The sequence below is a fragment of the Clinocottus analis genome, unplaced genomic scaffold (genome assembly GCF_023055335.1).
Source record: "Clinocottus analis isolate CAN_PGR_092001 unplaced genomic scaffold, fCliAna1.0.p SCAF_16, whole genome shotgun sequence".
In the NCBI taxonomy this organism is placed as follows: Eukaryota; Metazoa; Chordata; class Actinopteri; order Perciformes; family Cottidae; genus Clinocottus; species Clinocottus analis.
The window spans coordinates 5,637,514-5,655,250 of NW_027175887.1; the positions used below are offsets into that span (position 1 = coordinate 5,637,514).

Sequence of the window (17,737 nt, forward strand, 5' to 3'; positions counted from 1 at the left end):
ACGAGAAGCCGCTGTGAGAAATAATTCATGTAAAGTTCTCGTTGCACTGATGATCGCATGATCAGGCACAGGAAGTGCGGTGGCCGAGCTCAGGAGAAAACACACCCTGGGCTCGCCGGCTGTGAGCAGCAGGCCCTCTTCCTCTATAGACATCATCATTCATTCAAATGTGCACGGCACACACTGCATGTATCTGTTGGAAGTAGATTCATGTTTGTGTGGTTTGTTATTATCCCAGTGGCCGAGCAAACATCCCCGTGTGGGCCCGCTGTGTGTAGGTGTGGATTTACTGTGGGCAGGGGGGGCTCTGGTAAACCCACACTAATTCCATCTGGGCGCCCTGTGGATTGACCCATGTGGGAGCACCAGGACCAGGAAATCTCTGATTGATTTCTTTTTTTACCCTCTCAAGCGTTGGAGCTGGTCCCTCAGAGCTTGTTGCAGACTGCCTCGGGGCTGGAGCGTCAGAGCTAGGGGTGAATATGTGAGGGTGAGGGGCCCTCGGGTGCATATGAAGACTCCCAAGGCTGTGCAGGGGCTGTCGAGTTACTGGGTGAAAGGTTAAAGGTCGGAGCCGGGCCTCCAGCTTGCTGGAGGCTGGGCAGGGATCAACAAGTGTCAGCACAAAATACCAGGACCAAGAAGTGAGTGACTGCAGAGAGGGGAGAAGGGGTTGAAGCGCAACCTTTTCCAACGTCTTCCAAGTTCTGTCTGATACAAAAAATATTCAGCATCTATTTCTGTTTTTTCTCCTTTTTCATCGTCTATAGATGCCACAAAATATTTGGCTGATTAGCGGCTTTTGAAATTGATGGTGTTTGCAACAGTGTTTCTGCTGGTAACCATTTATTTACCAAAGAAAACACTGTCTTTATTTTAAGATATAGAAAAGGGGAAGCGTAACCGATGCTGTAGACACTGTGAGTGTGAAATAAGGGTGTTAGGAAACAAGGTGACACATGGCTTCCTACAAAAAACCTTATGTGGTAATAAATCCCTCACTTCTATTCCCCTGTAGCCAGCCGGGATTAAGAGTCTTGATCAATAGCCAGCTGTCATCGATAAGATGACCTGGCTCCTGTTGATGGGCCCCGGAGGGAGGAGGGGGCCATTAGAGGCCTGAAGGTGATGGAGATCCGTAGGATGCACCAACAGCTCCTGCAGCAGGAGGGAGCGGAGCCCGAGCTGTACGGCGTCATGGCCGACATCCTGCCACAGGAAACTAAAGCAAACCTCAATGGAAAACAACTCGGGTGTTATTTAGAGTGACATTGCTGATGCAGTCGGCTCTGTCTTCCACGTGTCTCTTTTTTAGCCTCAGACGAACTAAAAGCATGTTTTGCTTCCTCCGCCAGTCGTGATCCGTGATGTTTTCACTACTTGACAGCGCACTGAACATACAGTGTGTGTGGGTGGATCACCGGGGGGCCTCCTTCTCAAAAGGCCGATCGCGGTCACCGCTTGTGGACTCACGTGCATTACTATGACCCCGCACGCAGTTTAAATCCACGCGCGGCTGATGTTTAAGTTTGGAGACTGGCCATCAGACTTTACACATTAAAGTGAGACAGCTGGGCCGGGCGGGGAGGCTTTTAAAAGCAGAACTTTTGCTGAATAATTTCTGAGAATACATAATACATGACCCCGGGAGATCACGAGGGAAAAGGGGTTGAGAGGCAGTGAGGAAAAGAAAGAGGCGAGAGATCTCTCCGACTGCCTCCGTCCGTCCCTTCATCCCCTCTTCCCTCTCCCCTCCTGTCACATCGTTCATTCACAGATTCCCTCACTTCTCCCTCCCTCTGTCCTGTCTGTCCTTGAGAAGGAGCTGGGCTCCACCAGGACTCATATTTCCCGAAGTCACTCTCCATCGTGGAACTGAATGTGATTAAGGAGGCAGTGTTTTGGCTGCAGATTAAACCACTTATCGCCACCAAGGTCTGTGAGAATATCCATGGAGCAGCACCCTTGAATAAGACCCTTAACTTCTTCAGACCGTCTCGCCCTCTGACAACACATCTGATGATTACGAGCCGTGCACAGTAATCCGCTGTGTGTCGTGCGGGCATTGCTATTGACCAGAAAGAATTCCCCTATTTTCTTTGGGCATTATATACAAATCTCAACAGGATCAAGTCTGTCTGTGCGACGTAACATGATCTCTTTGGCTGTGATTAGCTTTTTGCCGTATTTGACAAGTACGAACGGACCGCGCTCGCTAGCTGCACTGCTTTGATACAAATTGCCCGTGGTTTGATTCGCCCCCTTCAGTGGGCTACAACCGGGGATGCCTTATCCCAGCTCTCTGGCCGCGTCTCGTCGGATGATGCGGGTTGGCCGTGATGTCGAATGTACCGCAATTGTTGTAGTTCATTTCGCCCTGGCCTCGGAGGCGTGAGCAGATGCTCAGTTGTGTGCGATGTGAAACAGGGGTGTCAAGGTCAGACTATGCGTGCCATGACGTTGCAGTCTTTCCCAGCTCCTGTGAGTGCAATGGTGAACGAGCGGTGCTAATACGTGCTGTCTCCACTCTGTTGTTTGTCTTCAAATTGCTTCCTAAGAAGAGAGGGAGGCGGGGGTGAAGGAAGAAGAGCATCCCTGCATCTTTGATGAAGAGTGATACTGTGAAATTATAGAGGAGTGTCAACACAAGTGTTCGGCGTGAAGCGTTACTATTCCCCTTCGCACGCTTGCTGGGTGAAAACAGTGTTTGAGGCGTATCGTGAGCAGGGTGAACATCTTTGAAGCTGCAACAGCAGCCGAATAAGGAGAAGTCCTGCATTGTGGCACATTTCCTCGGAAACGAGGACACGCTGTGTCATTGATGTAACGCACCTGAAGGCTCCTGACAAGTCTGTTTTCATTTATGTAGCCCAGTATCACAAATCACATAATGCACAGCAGAGGACACTCTGTCCTTAGAGCCTGCAGTCAGAGACAGAAGATCTCCCCCAGAAAACATTTAATAAGAGGAAGAACAAAGGAGGGATCCCCGCCTCTGACGCAACAGATGCGTCGTGGACAGAACAGACCAACGTTGCAAAGACAAAAGCAATCTGGATGACGCCATCATTCATGGATTGTAAACACATATGAAGCATGGATCCAGGTTCAGGAGGAGTGAATACACAGACTCGATGCTGGAGAAAGGACACAAACAAGGCGAGAGAGAGAGGGCGAGAGACAAGGAAAACGTGCACACAAGGGAGAGAGCGAGAGGGAGGCAGCAGCTTGGACCCTGGTGTGGCTGTGGGACGAGCAGCAAACCCATGCAGTGGTTTTCAGAAAGTTAACAGAATTCTCTTCAGGGATCGGTGGGCTTAATCTCCTCTGTTGGCTCAGCCGGTATCATCCGGCTGCAGCGCTGCTGCACTGGCTCTGTAGGACCTGAAATATGGACCTGATTGGTCGAGTCCAACCTGCTGCAGCCAGGGAAAAAAAACAGCTGCAATTACAACTCAATTAGTTTCATGGCAGTTGTTTGTGGTTTATGGGGAAAATAGAGGGGTGTTAATGTTGGGGATCGTTGATGTTTAGAGACTGCAATTCATTTATTAAACAAATATACTCCTCATTTCTTATCCAATATGTGTGGTTGAGCACAGCTCTGAAAGGGTTCCACTAATATACAAATAAAAAACTGAGTACAATTAGATTTTCATATAAATGTATAATGTACTTTTTAAAATAGTATTTTTTTAAATAGTGAGGCTCCCTAGCGCCCTCCTTTGGGGAGCTTAATAAATGCTATACAGTGAGTTTGTAAGTGAGTTATAAGCGCTTCACTTCAAACATAAAGATGACATTTTGACGGTGCGCGCGCAACCGCACGGAGAACCAAAACTCCCATTGCGCGCGCGAGATACTGGGTTTAGGTGCACACGCGCGCGCACATGTGTGCCTGAGAGAGAGAGAGAGAGAGAGAGAGAGAGAGAGAGAGAGAGAGAGAGAGAGAGAGAGAGAGAGAGAGAGAGAGAGAGAGAGAGAGAGAGAGAGAGAGAGAGAGAGAGAGAGAGAGAGAGAGAGAGAGAGAGAGAGAGAGAGAGAGAGAGCAGCAAGCTCTGCAAAAGTGAGCAGGACGCGAGGCGACGCACCGCGCGGAGTCCACGGAGCGGACGTTGTGAGCGGAGCAGCTTTCAGAGGACAAGGACACAAAAGTGTGAGCTGAGAACAAAAAAAAAACAACCTCACGGCATAAGTTATCCCCGCCTGTGTTTCTGAGGGTTTCTCCGTCTCTGCTCCTGCTCTGACCGGGACGGCGGTCTCGACCGCCCGCCAACCGCGTGCGTGCGCCCCGGTGATGGACCGCCGGTGATCCGGAGCAAGCAGACCAGCCGCCCTGGACGTCCACAAGTCCGCCTGCGCTTTGAGAGACATGGGCTGTGTTCGCGTCGAGGAGGGTCGGGCATTGCTGTAACGCCGGCGGATCATGGCAGGGGTCCACGCTTCAGACGTGCTGTCGGGACATTTTCTGGATCCCACCATCGGCAACAACCCCCCGCCGACCCAGGGCGCGACCAACGCAGCGGGGATCACCGGCGACGTGGCCGCGCTGACTCTCACCGGCGCCCGGGCGTACTTGGAGGTGTCGGCCGCTGCCCAGGGCTACGGAGCCGAAGGAGTTTACACCAACGGACGGTACAGGGAGCACGGCAGCCCGCGGATCGGGAGTGGCAGCCGCGATCCTTCCGCCGAGAGGAGTCAGGGAGCTGGAAACGCACCTTGTGGCATCATGAAGGTTGGTTGATTAAAAGCAATATTTACGTTCCGCTCCCTCAATGACTGTCAAGGTGACACGAGTGGGGGGGGGGGGGGGGGTTTGCTAAGTGGCTCTGCATTTATAACAACATCATACAGTACAGATGTGTGGGAAGCCTCCCGTTATCCGGTCCAGACTCGTCCAGGGGTTCCACTGGATGCCCCAGAAAAAAAAGGAAGTTCTGCATAAAGGGATTACCCCGAGTTAGTCTGTTAACCCCCACAGAGAAGACCAACAGAAACACAATAAACTCAATAAAGAATAACACATATTGCCCCAACATCTCCTGTATTTTGGGGTCCTGGGCTGCATGCTGTGTGTCCAACTCACAGAGGAAAGAAAAGCTTTGAGCCTAAAGACCTCATGTATGTGCAGCTCGCATCTTTAATGTCAGCTCAACCACAACCTAAAGCAGCCTCATTATATTCGAAACAGCTGTAACCTTGTTGTTGCTCCAACACAGCTGCACGCACACACACAGGATGGCACAGAAACACACCACGGCGCATTGGTGATGCTTTTAGGTAACACTCAGAGTATCCTGCTGTGGTGTCTGTGTTGAACTGTACTACAATAATAATGAAGTTTTTAGTGCAGTTGCAGTACACCCGGGGTTAATGTTTTAACACTTGACAATGCAGAAGTAATAGCAGGTTTATGTGAAACAGATGGCGCACAGAATTTGGTGTGCTTTGAAACTTTGGTGTCATGTAAACCTGATTTGTGGGCCACTTCTCTTTATCGCTCCCTCAGTAATGGACGCTGTGATGTTAATATCTTTAATGGCGGCCCGACCCCCAGTGCTCCCATTACTGGAGGTTAATTAACCGGTCTTCCTCACACACCGACATAGGCCGGCTCATGGGATTTATATAATACTACCCCTATGTAGTGTGTGTTTTTTTTGTGTGTGTGCACAAGAAGGCATTGTGTTTACAGCACGCAGCGCATCATGGGGTCCTCGGTGGAGATAGGAGCAGTGCGTAGGTGGGACACACTGGAGAGTTGCATTCTGTCATATCAGACCTCGTTTGCTTAGCAACTGACACAAAACACTGGCTAATTCTTAGTTGCCCCCATTACTGAATTCCCCTCGGATGTCGGCAAACACAGTGCGCCCTCTCACACACAACATGTGAACGCAGACGCCGTCAAGGCTTGATTGTTGCCAAACACAATGAGCTTTAAACACATGTACAATTCCTCACTGTGTTCACCCTGAGCCTCGGCGTTTGCATTTACAGTGAAAACATTTGTTCTTCATAACAAAAAAATCTGGAGTATCACGTGTCTCTGAAGCCTTGAACCCCCCCCTCTCTCCTTCCTCCCACACACACACACACACACACACACACACACACACACACAACAATGAGTCCACCTCTGAGAGGCTCATGAGCAAGACATGACAGGGAAGCTGGAGGGGACGGAGCTGTCTACATGTGTTTGATAACAAAGACTGATTGTCTTAATATCGCGTCCGCAGAATGTGAGGAAGTGATCCTGCTGAGCTACGCCAGCGTAGTGTGATGAAGGACAGCACACTCTCATGTGTCATCTCCTAAAATAACCACGGACAGCTCTTCAAATTAGCTCATCACGGGCGTTGAACAAAAAAAAAACACCCTCGGTCCGCGTCGGTGTGTGTTTTCCGTAACAGGAACTGCGAGGATACAATATGTGTGATATTTTTAGGATCAGCATATTGGAGGCGTTTGAGTGTCTTCAATGTTGGTGGACTCTTGTCACGAGTGTGACTCGAGATGCATTCAATGGCCACTGTGATCCTTTGCGCTCTCTCAGAGGAGTGCTCTTTCAGGCCGGTAGATTGTGCCCAGCTGCTGCAACTCTCTTCCGTTGTGTTTCAGCCGCACTTCAAACCACAGACTGTGTTCAAGGAGTGGACGTAGTCATTATGACGTCATCCATTGGTTTGTGGGGTGCCGTTTTGATTTTGCAACCGCCATCTTGGACTACGGCTATCGCCATGTTGTTTTTTCCGCACCCAAATAACATAAGGTATCATATTTGAAATGTGGAGGAGTGACGTGGAGACGCTGTCTTCATCTGTGGTGTCGATCACAGTCAGCCCGCCCTAAAGCATTCTCCGCTTTATGGTCTATTTGACTATAAACTGGACCATAATCTATGAAATTAACATCATGTTGTATTCAAAAAGACTTTAAACTCGTGATTGAGATCATAAACTCATGTTTACTGAGGTAATAAATCAACAGAGAAGTAGTCATTTTCTCATAGACTTCTATACAACCCCACTTACTTTTGCAACCGCAGGAGTCGCCCCGTTCTGGTCATTAGAGAGAATGCAGGTTTTGCCATCGGCTTCGAACCGAAGCCTGGTTCAAACACTTCTTCAGATGTCAAACTACTATCATAACACTATCGAACTACTGCTTTTTGATAGAATTCCAATAGATTTGAATGTACAATTTTTCCAAACACGTCTCGACGCGGCTCAGCTGTTGTTTAAGTTACTCTTGCCATGTGTTGATCACATGACGGCCTCGTCAAACAGGTTTTGAGCATTCAACGTGCAAATACTGAAGCTGAAACCCACTCCTCTCACAGAGCCGGAACTATGTTGAACCATTTCATTCGGTCTCATGTTCAGCAGCCGCGTCTCAGCAGGATCACCTCCAGAAAGACGCACTGTCGGCACCAAACGATACGCGCCGCTCGAGCCGAGCGTGGTGGGAAACTGGGTCAGCCGCGCTTCATGTGTAGCTCGAGCGCAGCCGCCCCTCACTTGAGTCGCACTTTTCCGCGTGTGTGTTTGAGTGGAGGTTTAAAAGGTGAAGGGGCCACGGGTCCATGGGAATAGGGAAGCAAATGAGCAATTACCACACTGCATTACCTCATTAACTTGACCCTCAGCAGGCGAATCTTAGCAGAGGCGAGAGCTTGTGTGTCTGTCCCTGAAGCGGGCATGCAACTTTGTCCTCGTGCCATTTCCTCAGCGGGGTGACAGTGTCATGGTGGAGAGGCTGCAAAGTGGCTCGAGGGGGGTTTGTGATGCAGCCTTGTTATGTAACGCCGGACTGTGGACAGCTGCAAGGCCGGCTCCAGCCTGGCTGCTGGGTGAAGGCAACTGACAGCTAGCACAAGTGAGGAAGGAGCAGGATTTGATCAAGAATTTAAGAATGACGCATCTTCTTCTTCTTGCATCCCTCCCCAGCGTTTGCCGCATCTTTCCTTTCGTCCTTTTCCACCCTCCCCCTTACGCCTGCACTCTGTAGACTCCTTAACCTCAGCAGCAGATTAAAGGTCAAAACATTTATTTTCAGAGATCTGAAAGAAAAAAAAGAAAAAGGAGTATAAGGTTAGGTTTGGCGTTGGGTTAAAAGAAAGAAAGATATCAATGATGTAACACTGTTATCATGAATTTATGTCATCTCATAGATTTGAGCCGTCGTGACTGTGCTTATAGCGGACCGTCCTGATTGGCTGATGAAGGGGTCAAACCTGTCGACTGAGATGAGTGAAAGAGGAAACACCTGAGAGGGAGGTGTTAATGAATCAGTCTCAGAGATGACAGATCCAACTAAGATTGGTATCTTTAGTTTGGACGGGAGACTGTAAAAACATGTTTTTGTTTCTCGAAGGACAAAACAGTTGAGAGTTAAAAACAGGAAACTTGAGCTGTAATTTTGTCGCAGTTGCATCCTCCGGTGAAGCGACGCGTTCTGCCACGTAGGAGCAGTACATACAGGTGATGTTGAATAACCGCGTGCACTGAAACGCTCCTTCTAGACTCAAAGTCACCCTCCTCCGCTCATTGTCCATTTAAATCGACAAAGCGGTCCACCGCTGTGTTTGACCACCTCTGGCTTTGATTGCAGCTCCCACACGTTGTGACTCAACGGAGGTGCCGCTGTTAAAGATGGCCGTGCCTTTCATAACCGCTCAAGGTTGACGGGAGGATGGTCCTTTGTTTTATGGTGCTTTCGAGTTCATGCCACGGGGTTTCAGCGAGATTGATACCCGAGATGGTCGCCTGGTCGTTTTATCTGAATGCTCCGAGAATCTGGAGGATTTCTTCATTGTGACAAGGTACATTATCGAAATGAAAATACCCGTCCCCTTTGGGGTTCATACTCGTGGAACTCGTACTGGGATCAAGGCATTCATTTTGCAGGTATTAATAGAACCGGTCCCTGCACGCTGCACAGGTTTGACAGTAAAATAAACTGTGATGTAAATGAGTTGCCTTTTCTGTTATTTCCCACTTTTACTGCAAATTGTCAGTTATCGTCTCTCGTGCAAACGTGTGTAAATGGAGCTGTCGTAGCACACGTATGTTTGTGACATGTAGAGCAATGCTCTGCAAGGGGCGAAAGGGGGGGCCACTTCTTCTGCACAGCAGGGTGTTTGCACAGGAATGCGGATTCCAACTCTCCGACGTCGGCGCCCCAACACCACCACGAGTCTGCCCTCAAGATGAAATATCCTCAATAAACCCAATTGTTCCATAACATTTTACCTTCATGAACTGACCTCTCCATTTAACCCACTGAGCAATTTTAGGAGCAGTGGTGTTACTGAAAAGCGCCCGGGGAGCAACTTGGCGTTCAGCGTCTTGCTCAAGGACACGAGGACAGGAGGAGCAAGGAATCAAGCCGCCGACCTTTAAAGGATGACCGAGTCAATAAAGAACATACTGTGTTTGTCCATGATTGAATGATGTATGCGCGGCAAGATCAGCTTCACAGATTGTCTCGTAGTTGCATTAAGTGAGTGCCGATGTTCTGCATCTCGAAGCATCGGGAACAATTTGATTCATATCAGAAACTATTAGCAGGCAGGAATTGTTTTATAAGGACAGTGGTGCCAGCGGACAGTCCAAACACTCTGCACAATTGGAATTGATTTTTAAATTTGGATTTGGCTACAGTATATTATATTTTCACAAAGCCACTCGCTGAAAGTGATTCACAGTGTCTCTCTTTGGGACATTTGATGAGTTAACTTCCAACCTGCACAGACATTGAGCTGTCCGTCAGACTCCAGATGGACCCAACTGTCAGGCGGCCTCTGCTCCCGGCTATTGTTTAGCTAATGTGAGATTTGGCTGATCCCCTGGAGGACTGACGACACCTCAGTACGAGCCTGAACTTCTCACACTGATTACATTTAGTGGGATCATCTGAGATGATGATGATGAGGAGGAGGAGTATTGGAATAGGAGGGTATCCACGCCTCGCTGCTCATATCACAGGCTTTACGTAGAATTGTAGATTAAGAGCTCCCTTCAAAAAAATTCATTCAAAGTAATGGAATATAGACAGCGATCCAGAAAGTTGGGGTAAACGTACGTCTCTTTTGAAGGGAATTTTTAAAGCGGTTCCCATGTCTCCTGCCGCAGCAGCCCGAAGTGAACGCTCAGATATTTTTGGAAAACAGAGATCTGCGCCGCGTCGTAAAGGAGGAAGCAGAAGATGTGAAGTGGTGATTACAGACGTCTGGGACTGCTGAGTCATCGCTTGCTCTCTTGGCTGCTTCTCTCGAAGCGGCAATCGGCAAAAATACAAACAACTCAAATCTCCCTCTTTGTGTCTGAACACACAGCTGGTGATCAAGCGGGGAGCAAAACGCAGTTTTATAAAGGTCACTCACCCACACAGAGACACTGAGCTCAAGAACACGCGTGGAACAAAAGGAACTTAAACATGGAGGAGCGGTTAATGAGATTTGCTTTGTGGTCGTCTCTGGCTTGTTCCTTCAAGGTTATTCCATCACCTTGTAGTTTCTCTTGCCTCTCCAAAACAGCACACACTATCACTTGAAGCTGATCCGATCGTGGCAGACAGAAAACTCTAGAAAGAGGAAAAAGTCTAAAAGACGTGATGTGGAGGGTCTATATCTGAGTTTTTGAAGCTTAGTTTCAAGGATTTTAAAGGATTTTGCAACAGCAATTGGAGTCAGACTTTGAAAACCCCTGGCATGGAGAAATGTGCCACCTCTTCAACTTCAATTAGGGTTGTGAACGCTTTATTGTACCGGACCCTTTACTTACCGTTGGCTACAGTTTCAAAGCACTGATGCTAATTGCACTAAAAACACCCGACTAGACTAACCGCCATAACACCCCTGACGAGGACTTGGTGTCTGTAACTTCCAGTTCTTGAGAGACCACACACACCAATAGAGTTGTTTTTGTCCTGGTGGCCGTCCGGCTCTTGTTTCGTGGGGGTGGGGTTATCCAAAGTTGCCTCCTAATCCTACCTCCTCCTTTAGTTCCTTAAGGGATAAGGACTTGAGCTGGAACCTTAATTACTCATGCGTCAAACGGGGCCCCGGACAAAGACTCTTCTCTCAAACAAAAACAACTGATTTGATTGGACACTGTGTTCAGGGGGGGAGGTTGTCTTATCTTGATGATCCCTTTGGGACGTGTGCGACGGGGATGAGGCGACATCGGGGGTTTGATACGTGTGGTCCTCGTGACAAGAGAGAAAGATTTCCGGGCAGGACATTGGTTTGACCAGGAGATGATGCCAGATGGGTCTCCCAGGCTCACGTTTGTCACTTCAAGCACATAAGTAAGGATGAGTAATATTCAGATTTGTCAGGCTGGATGTTCCCCAGGTTCACCTTGGTCCTGATGGATGGACAGGACAGTACGTCGGTGGGAGCCGCTGCACCTGGCTTTGCTCTGACACGTTTTTTACTGCCTGTATAGAACATATGGCACAGCCTCTCAATCCCATTTGTTCTTCTTGTTCAAGTGCAGCAAGACAAGAAGAGAATGTAACAGTACACACAGACAGTACACGCAGACGAGCGCTGTGCGACGGAGGCTGATGAAACAGTTTGCAACGGTCAAAACAGTGCACCGAAAATAACGGCTGTTCATTTTTTAACTTTCCGTTTAAAAGCAGAATCCGTGTCATGGCCCAAAGATGCGCTGTGGGATCAGTAACCCATTTTTTTTTTTACCATTCGAGGCTATTCACGAGAGTCCAGTTGTTTGCTGTGCTACTCTATTCATTCTTTTTTCTTTTCTTTCTGTCACAACATGTAGCGCCTCATGTCGTGCATCTCGTTGTGTTGCAGACTTAAGTGTGACTCCCAGGTTTCTCCCGAGGTAATCCCACTGATGGGAATGAAACCCTTCAGATGGCTCTGTTTCTTCCAGTTTCCGTCCCCGCGCTCCTTAATTAATAAGAACAGGAAACAGGTAAGGCCAGCGGCGAGTCCTCACCGGCCTCGCTTTATTTACCCAGACAGTCAATCTGTTAGGCTCGGCCCGCCGCAGGGAGCGCACTGTCGTCACGTCCGCACCGTTTCATTCTTCTGTTCCTCCTCCGGTGCAGCTATCTCTGTGCCGGAGACGAGAACACCGAGAGAGAACAATTCGTAGAAGGAGCGGCCTGCGTGTGTGTGTGTGTGTGTGTGTGTGTGTGTGTGATGGATGAATTGGGACGCGCGTGTGTAATGTGAGCCTTTGTGCACGTAGGTGGTCATTTTCACTCGCTCCGATATCGGAAGTGACAGCGGTGAATCTTCACGGCGGACGCACGTTGCGGCATTCTTGCACAGCTTTGTCTCATTGGAACGGAAGGAAATCCCCCCAACAGACAGCGAAGACTAAACCCTTCAGTCCTGCTTCCTGAGAGAGAAAACAATACGATGAGGGGGAAACTAATAATGTTAGATAAGACCAGAGAATCGCAGGAAAGGAGGGAAGTGATGCAACTTGACCTGATGACCTTGTGGGAGGATCTGCATTAAAGCACGCCAGAGTGGGTGAGATGAGAGGACATCACATCAGAGATATGATTACGCGTTACAGTATACTGCAGCTATTTGACACGTGCGTGTGTGTGTGCGTGTGTGTGTGTGTGTGTGTGTAGACATGCAGGCCATCATCAGTGTGTTCCTGGCTGGATCCCGGCCAACAAAAGGTTCCCTGCAGGAAAAATAAATCAAAAATATTGATCGCTAGCCACAGTTATCTCTCCTTTAACTGAGAGCACGTACAGCTTCACTTTTTTCCCCCCGGTAGTTTCGCCACAGGTCAAATACAGCGGTTATGCAAGAGTGTAAGGTTGCGTGGAGGTTTGAACTGGAGACTTCTCTCGTTGAGCGACTGAAAGGAAACAGCATAACTCTGGCTTCCTCGCGCTCTCCGGCCGCGATGTGAGCCTCCTTCGGCAGTGTGTTGTTGCCAGGTCCTTGTGTCTGCTCCGCTTTGCTTTCATCTTTTCTTCATTGCGTTCTGACCTCGCACCGTGTCATGACCCAGCTCACTATAGACCTCAGCGTATTCATAGACTTTCATAATGGGAGCGCAGATCTTCGACAGGGGAACACAAATTGCTTTCTGTTTGGAGCAACACAAAGCGGAGCGCCCTGCTGGGTTTTGTGTTGTTTATAGGCATCACAGTGAGGTTATCTTGATATCAGTTTGCAGCTTTCAGTCACGTATCGGGCAGTGTCGAGCTCATCAAACACTGAACGCAGATTGAATGTCTTGTTCGATTTACAGTCTTATTTTCTTAATATTTCAAATTGAATATTTCCTGCAATAGACTTTATTCATTGCTCAGGTATTGTATCAGCAGCTGTAGATGGTCCCTTGGTGCAAAGTGCACAATGCATTATGCATTATATTGAAAACAACTCACAGAAATCCTTCGCCCGCTAAAACCTCACGTGCTCAGGTTCATTTATTCAGCAGTAGTGGCACCGTTGTGAAATTAACCTTCAACCTTTAGTGTTCAGAAGCGTCTCCTGTCTTTCAGGCTTCCCGGTGAGTTGCGATGCTCATGAGCATCGCGTGTACGGAGACACTAGCAGTATCGTCTTTTCATGATACCCACTGGTACACAGGCCGTGCCAGGGATTCACAGATGGTGTCGTTTTTTTTTTTTCTCGTTGCCCCGACGCAGATGGCGTAAGACGAGAGGACATTTTGGGCTTTCTAGCCGCAGAAGCTGAGTGCGTACGAGATCGGAAGGGACAACTTAAGTGTCTCGTTTGATTCAGTGATTGATGCTTTTTGGAATTTTGTGTCGTTGGAAATCGACCTCGCCGTGTGGCCAGAATTAGTCCCCGAAAACAAAAAGAAACAGAGGATTCATTGAGGTTGAGCTCTTTGCGATTTGGTCTTTTGTTTCACCGACTTTCTAATTTCCCGGTCGTTGTAAATAAATCTCTTGCGCCTTTTTATGGACGAGCCATCCTTAAACTGCAACACCTACACAAGCCGAAGAGATGAATCTACCTCAAATCTCTCCCGTATCTTTCCTCTTCAACAGACGACATTTCAGTTGAACTTTCTTTTTTTTTGTTTTTGTAATTACTGTTCACCAAGCTATGCACAGATGTTCCTGCCAGGTTTGTTTTATAGACGTAGAACTGGCTGCTTCAAGCTCCTCTAGGGACACGCACACGGGGCCCCGGTGTCTTTTTCCGCAGGTTACAGTGCAAGCACGGGCAAGTCGCTCACACATTCCAGCGACACAACTCGCATTTCCTTCGCGGCATCGGCTTGTTTCTCTGCGGCTTAAACAGATCATACATTATTTACAATATATTGGTCGGGGCTTCAGTCAATCACTTCTTTTCACGTCCTACAAGTGTGTTTTCTGCTCACCGAGCCGAGCTCTGTGTTTGTGTGTTTTCATCGGTTCCGTACGCGGCACGTGTTGAGATGGTTTATTTATGTTTGCCGCACTGTGTGCTGGTAGTTGCTGACGGAGGAGGCCTCGGCTCGTCCCGGAGAATATAAGATACGAGAGCGGCGATTGGGCGTCTCATGCAATCCTGGCTCCCTTTCTGCTCTGGGCCCGTGGTCCACCAAGAGGCCGTGATGACGGGGAGGACGTTGGTCGATGCTGCGTGTGGAAATAATGGGGGCATCTCTCTAAATAAAAGGGGACGATTTGCATTGTATCAGCAGCTGTGTTGTCCCGTGATGCAAAGTGCACCATGCATTATGCATCGCATGTGTATCAAAGTAAAGTAAGAAAACAAACAAAGTGTGGGGCTCAACCACAACCTGCTGCTGCGATCACAAGTGCAACATAGTGTGACAGTCGACGCTGCCTGGATGCTAAACTGGAATGAATACTATTTCCACCACCTCCTATTTATTTCTGCTTCTCCGGCTGCCGCGGCTCCAGCTGGGCCTCTTAGCGAGCAGCAAACAGCGTTTTCCCATCACAGCGAGAGGAGAAATGAGTCAGGGAAGGGTCGATACAAGTCGCAGAACAATGTCAAAAAATAGTGATGAAAATGCTTTTAGAACAGCTGAATCCCCGTGGTTCAACCCATCCCCCTCATATTGCACCAACCAACACAACAACCTCTTCCATATTTGAGCCCTGACTGCACTGAACCAACAACGAGTCATAGCACATCGTACGATGGGTCATACACTTGAATCCTACATGTCGACGCTCGGTTTTTGTGAGGCAACGCAGTTGTCAACTCAAGGAAACATTTAGCTTTTGACCAAAAAATGAGTGTTGAGCAACTAGGATAACCAAGATGTGGTTGGTCCTTACGATGAAAGCCTTTTTTTCTCCTCGAGGACTTGAATGCATCTGCCAGGATGAAGAGTTGTTAAAACCATCCATCCAGCAAAAAATGTTCCCTTGTGGGAATAATACAGTAACTGTTTATCTATCTATCTATCTATCTATCTATCTATCTATCTATCTATCTATCTATCTATCTATCTATCTATCTATCTATCTATCTATCCATCTATCTATCTATCTATCTATCTATCTATCTATCTATCTATCTATCTATCTATCTATCTATCTATCTATCTATCTATCTATCTATCTATCCATCCATCTATTCATTCTTTAGTGCAGCGAAGGAAAACAAACTGCTGCCATAAAGCAAATTAAACTGAACACTGAAATGCAATTTGTAGTTAATTGACAAAAACATGCCAAATTATCAGCACGTAACTGTAACAAGTTCCCCGTGCCAAGGCGCCCTTCTTACGAGGGCCCCGTGCACAATGTCAGAGTCTAATTAGACTGGAGGGAGCGGGTCAGTCAGGGTAAGTGGGTACAAGCACTCGGCACAGGGTGACCTGTTTGTCAACAGCCTTACAACGTGTGTGTGAGGAGCACTCCTTATGGGCCTTTTTTAGATGGAAGCATGTGGCGTGCGTGTGTGTGTGTGTGTGTGTGTGTGTGTGTGTGTGTGTGTGTGTACACACATGAACAAAGTGGAACTTTGATCGCGTGATTGTGTGAAAAGGTCAACAGGGAAGTCTGTTTGCTAATCATGGAGAATTAAGGTCAGTGTGTAGCTGTGATTGTCAGCGGGTTGGCGGGCAGCGAGAGGTATGGGTGGCACCCAGCACGCGCCAGAAATAAACGTAAGAATCTCAATCTAACTAATTAAGAGATCCCCATTGATCCTGCCAACGGGAGCAGTCATTCTAACAGCCTCGCATCTGATGCGTTTACAGCTGCTGTAGTCGGATAGTGTTATGCAACGACAATAATCAAATTCATGCTCTTGACTCGCAGTTGGTTTCAGAGTGAGGCTCTCGATTTTGTTTTTGAACGATTGGAATGTAACCAGATCTTTTCAAACAAAGGTCACTGCGCTGTCTCCTTCTGCAAGACGACACTGTTCACCCCGGTTTACGGTAAAAAGGTTCACAACCAAGTATTCCATTGATTAATCTGAAGGTTATGAGACATTAAAAGTACATTTAAAGAACACAAATAAACAAAAGACATTAAGTATGGGGTATATCTAAGTATGGAGTATATCTGTAAAGATCTTTGGGAAATGCCCTTTGATAATTCCACTCTAAATGTGAAGCTACAGCCTGCAGTTGGTTAGCGTAGCGTAGCACAGCATACAGCGCTGGGAACACAGGGAAACCTGTAGCTGACGTTGTGAGGAAATAACATGCAGATCAAAGGACAGACCAATGGAGAGAAAGGAGGAGGAGGAGGAGGAGGAAAGTCGGTCAAAGACATGGACGTAATAAAAGGCAGAGGGATGAAGTGGAGAAAGGGCACCGCTTGTCCTACAGCCATAGAGGCCATTAGCACCTTTCAGTTGGCTGTAATCCTGAACAACGAGGAACTGCAGTCTTCTCCCGACAGCCCAGTCACGAAGCAGGAGGATGCGCAGGGAGACGGGCAAGTGAGGCACAGATGAAGGGAGGGAGTGAAGGTGCGAAGCCATGCATTTTGGATGTGCACGCCTCAGTGAAGCCCCACAGCTGCCCCTCCTGTGTTCCCGTCCCCGTCTAACCTGAGTATAGTGCAGGCCTTGTCTCTCATGAGAGGTTCGGGAAAGACAAAGGCGGCTTTCTCTCCACTTGTTTTAAACATGCGGTCTGTGTGAGGAACGCTGGGCCGACCCCCTTTGCCTCCGGAGACTCACAAATGTGTGTTCTTTGGCAGTTGTGAGGCGCCATTTTGAAATGAAGGGAAATAACTGGTTTGACAAAACGAAACAGTGTCAGTGTGCTTCCAGCAGGTTCTTAATAAATTCTCAAAACTAGTGGTAAAACATTAATGGATCACGTCGATTATAGTTCCTTTGTCCTGAATGACATAATCCATAGTTATTGCATTTTGTCTCATTTATTGAGCGACAACCGCCACAATGTATTAGTTGCACAATAGGTTTTGTGTTGATCAAATACTCTGTGATTATTTTTCTCAATAATGTTTGCCCCATCACAAGTTCCACTGGGAAAAACACAAAGATAGAAGAAATCTTCCCATTTGAAAAACTCAAAGTTGACGTTGTAGTTTGAAAAAATGACAGGAAACAATGATTTGATTATGATCAAAATAGTTGCAGATTTTTTTCTAGTTATCAACAAACCAATGAATTGTTTACAAATATGCAAACATTAAAAAAAAACATATTTGACATCAAAGCTATTATGCAATACTAGTTTTATTTTTCTTAGTTTGATATCTGAAGGATTCGCTGACGTGGCGGTTAACTGTCTGCTCA

General features: G+C 47.6%; 1 protein-coding gene across 1 annotated transcript in view; it reads left to right on the plus strand.

Moving 5' to 3' along the window:
• Window positions 1-17,737, plus strand: part of stat5a (signal transducer and activator of transcription 5a) — a 112,216-nt gene that overhangs the window by 48,515 nt on the left and 45,964 nt on the right. Inside the window, 2 exon segments of the mRNA XM_068578343.1 lie at window positions 4,371-4,422; window positions 4,425-4,735. Coding sequence (XP_068434444.1) covers window positions 4,371-4,422; window positions 4,425-4,735 — 363 coding nt within the window.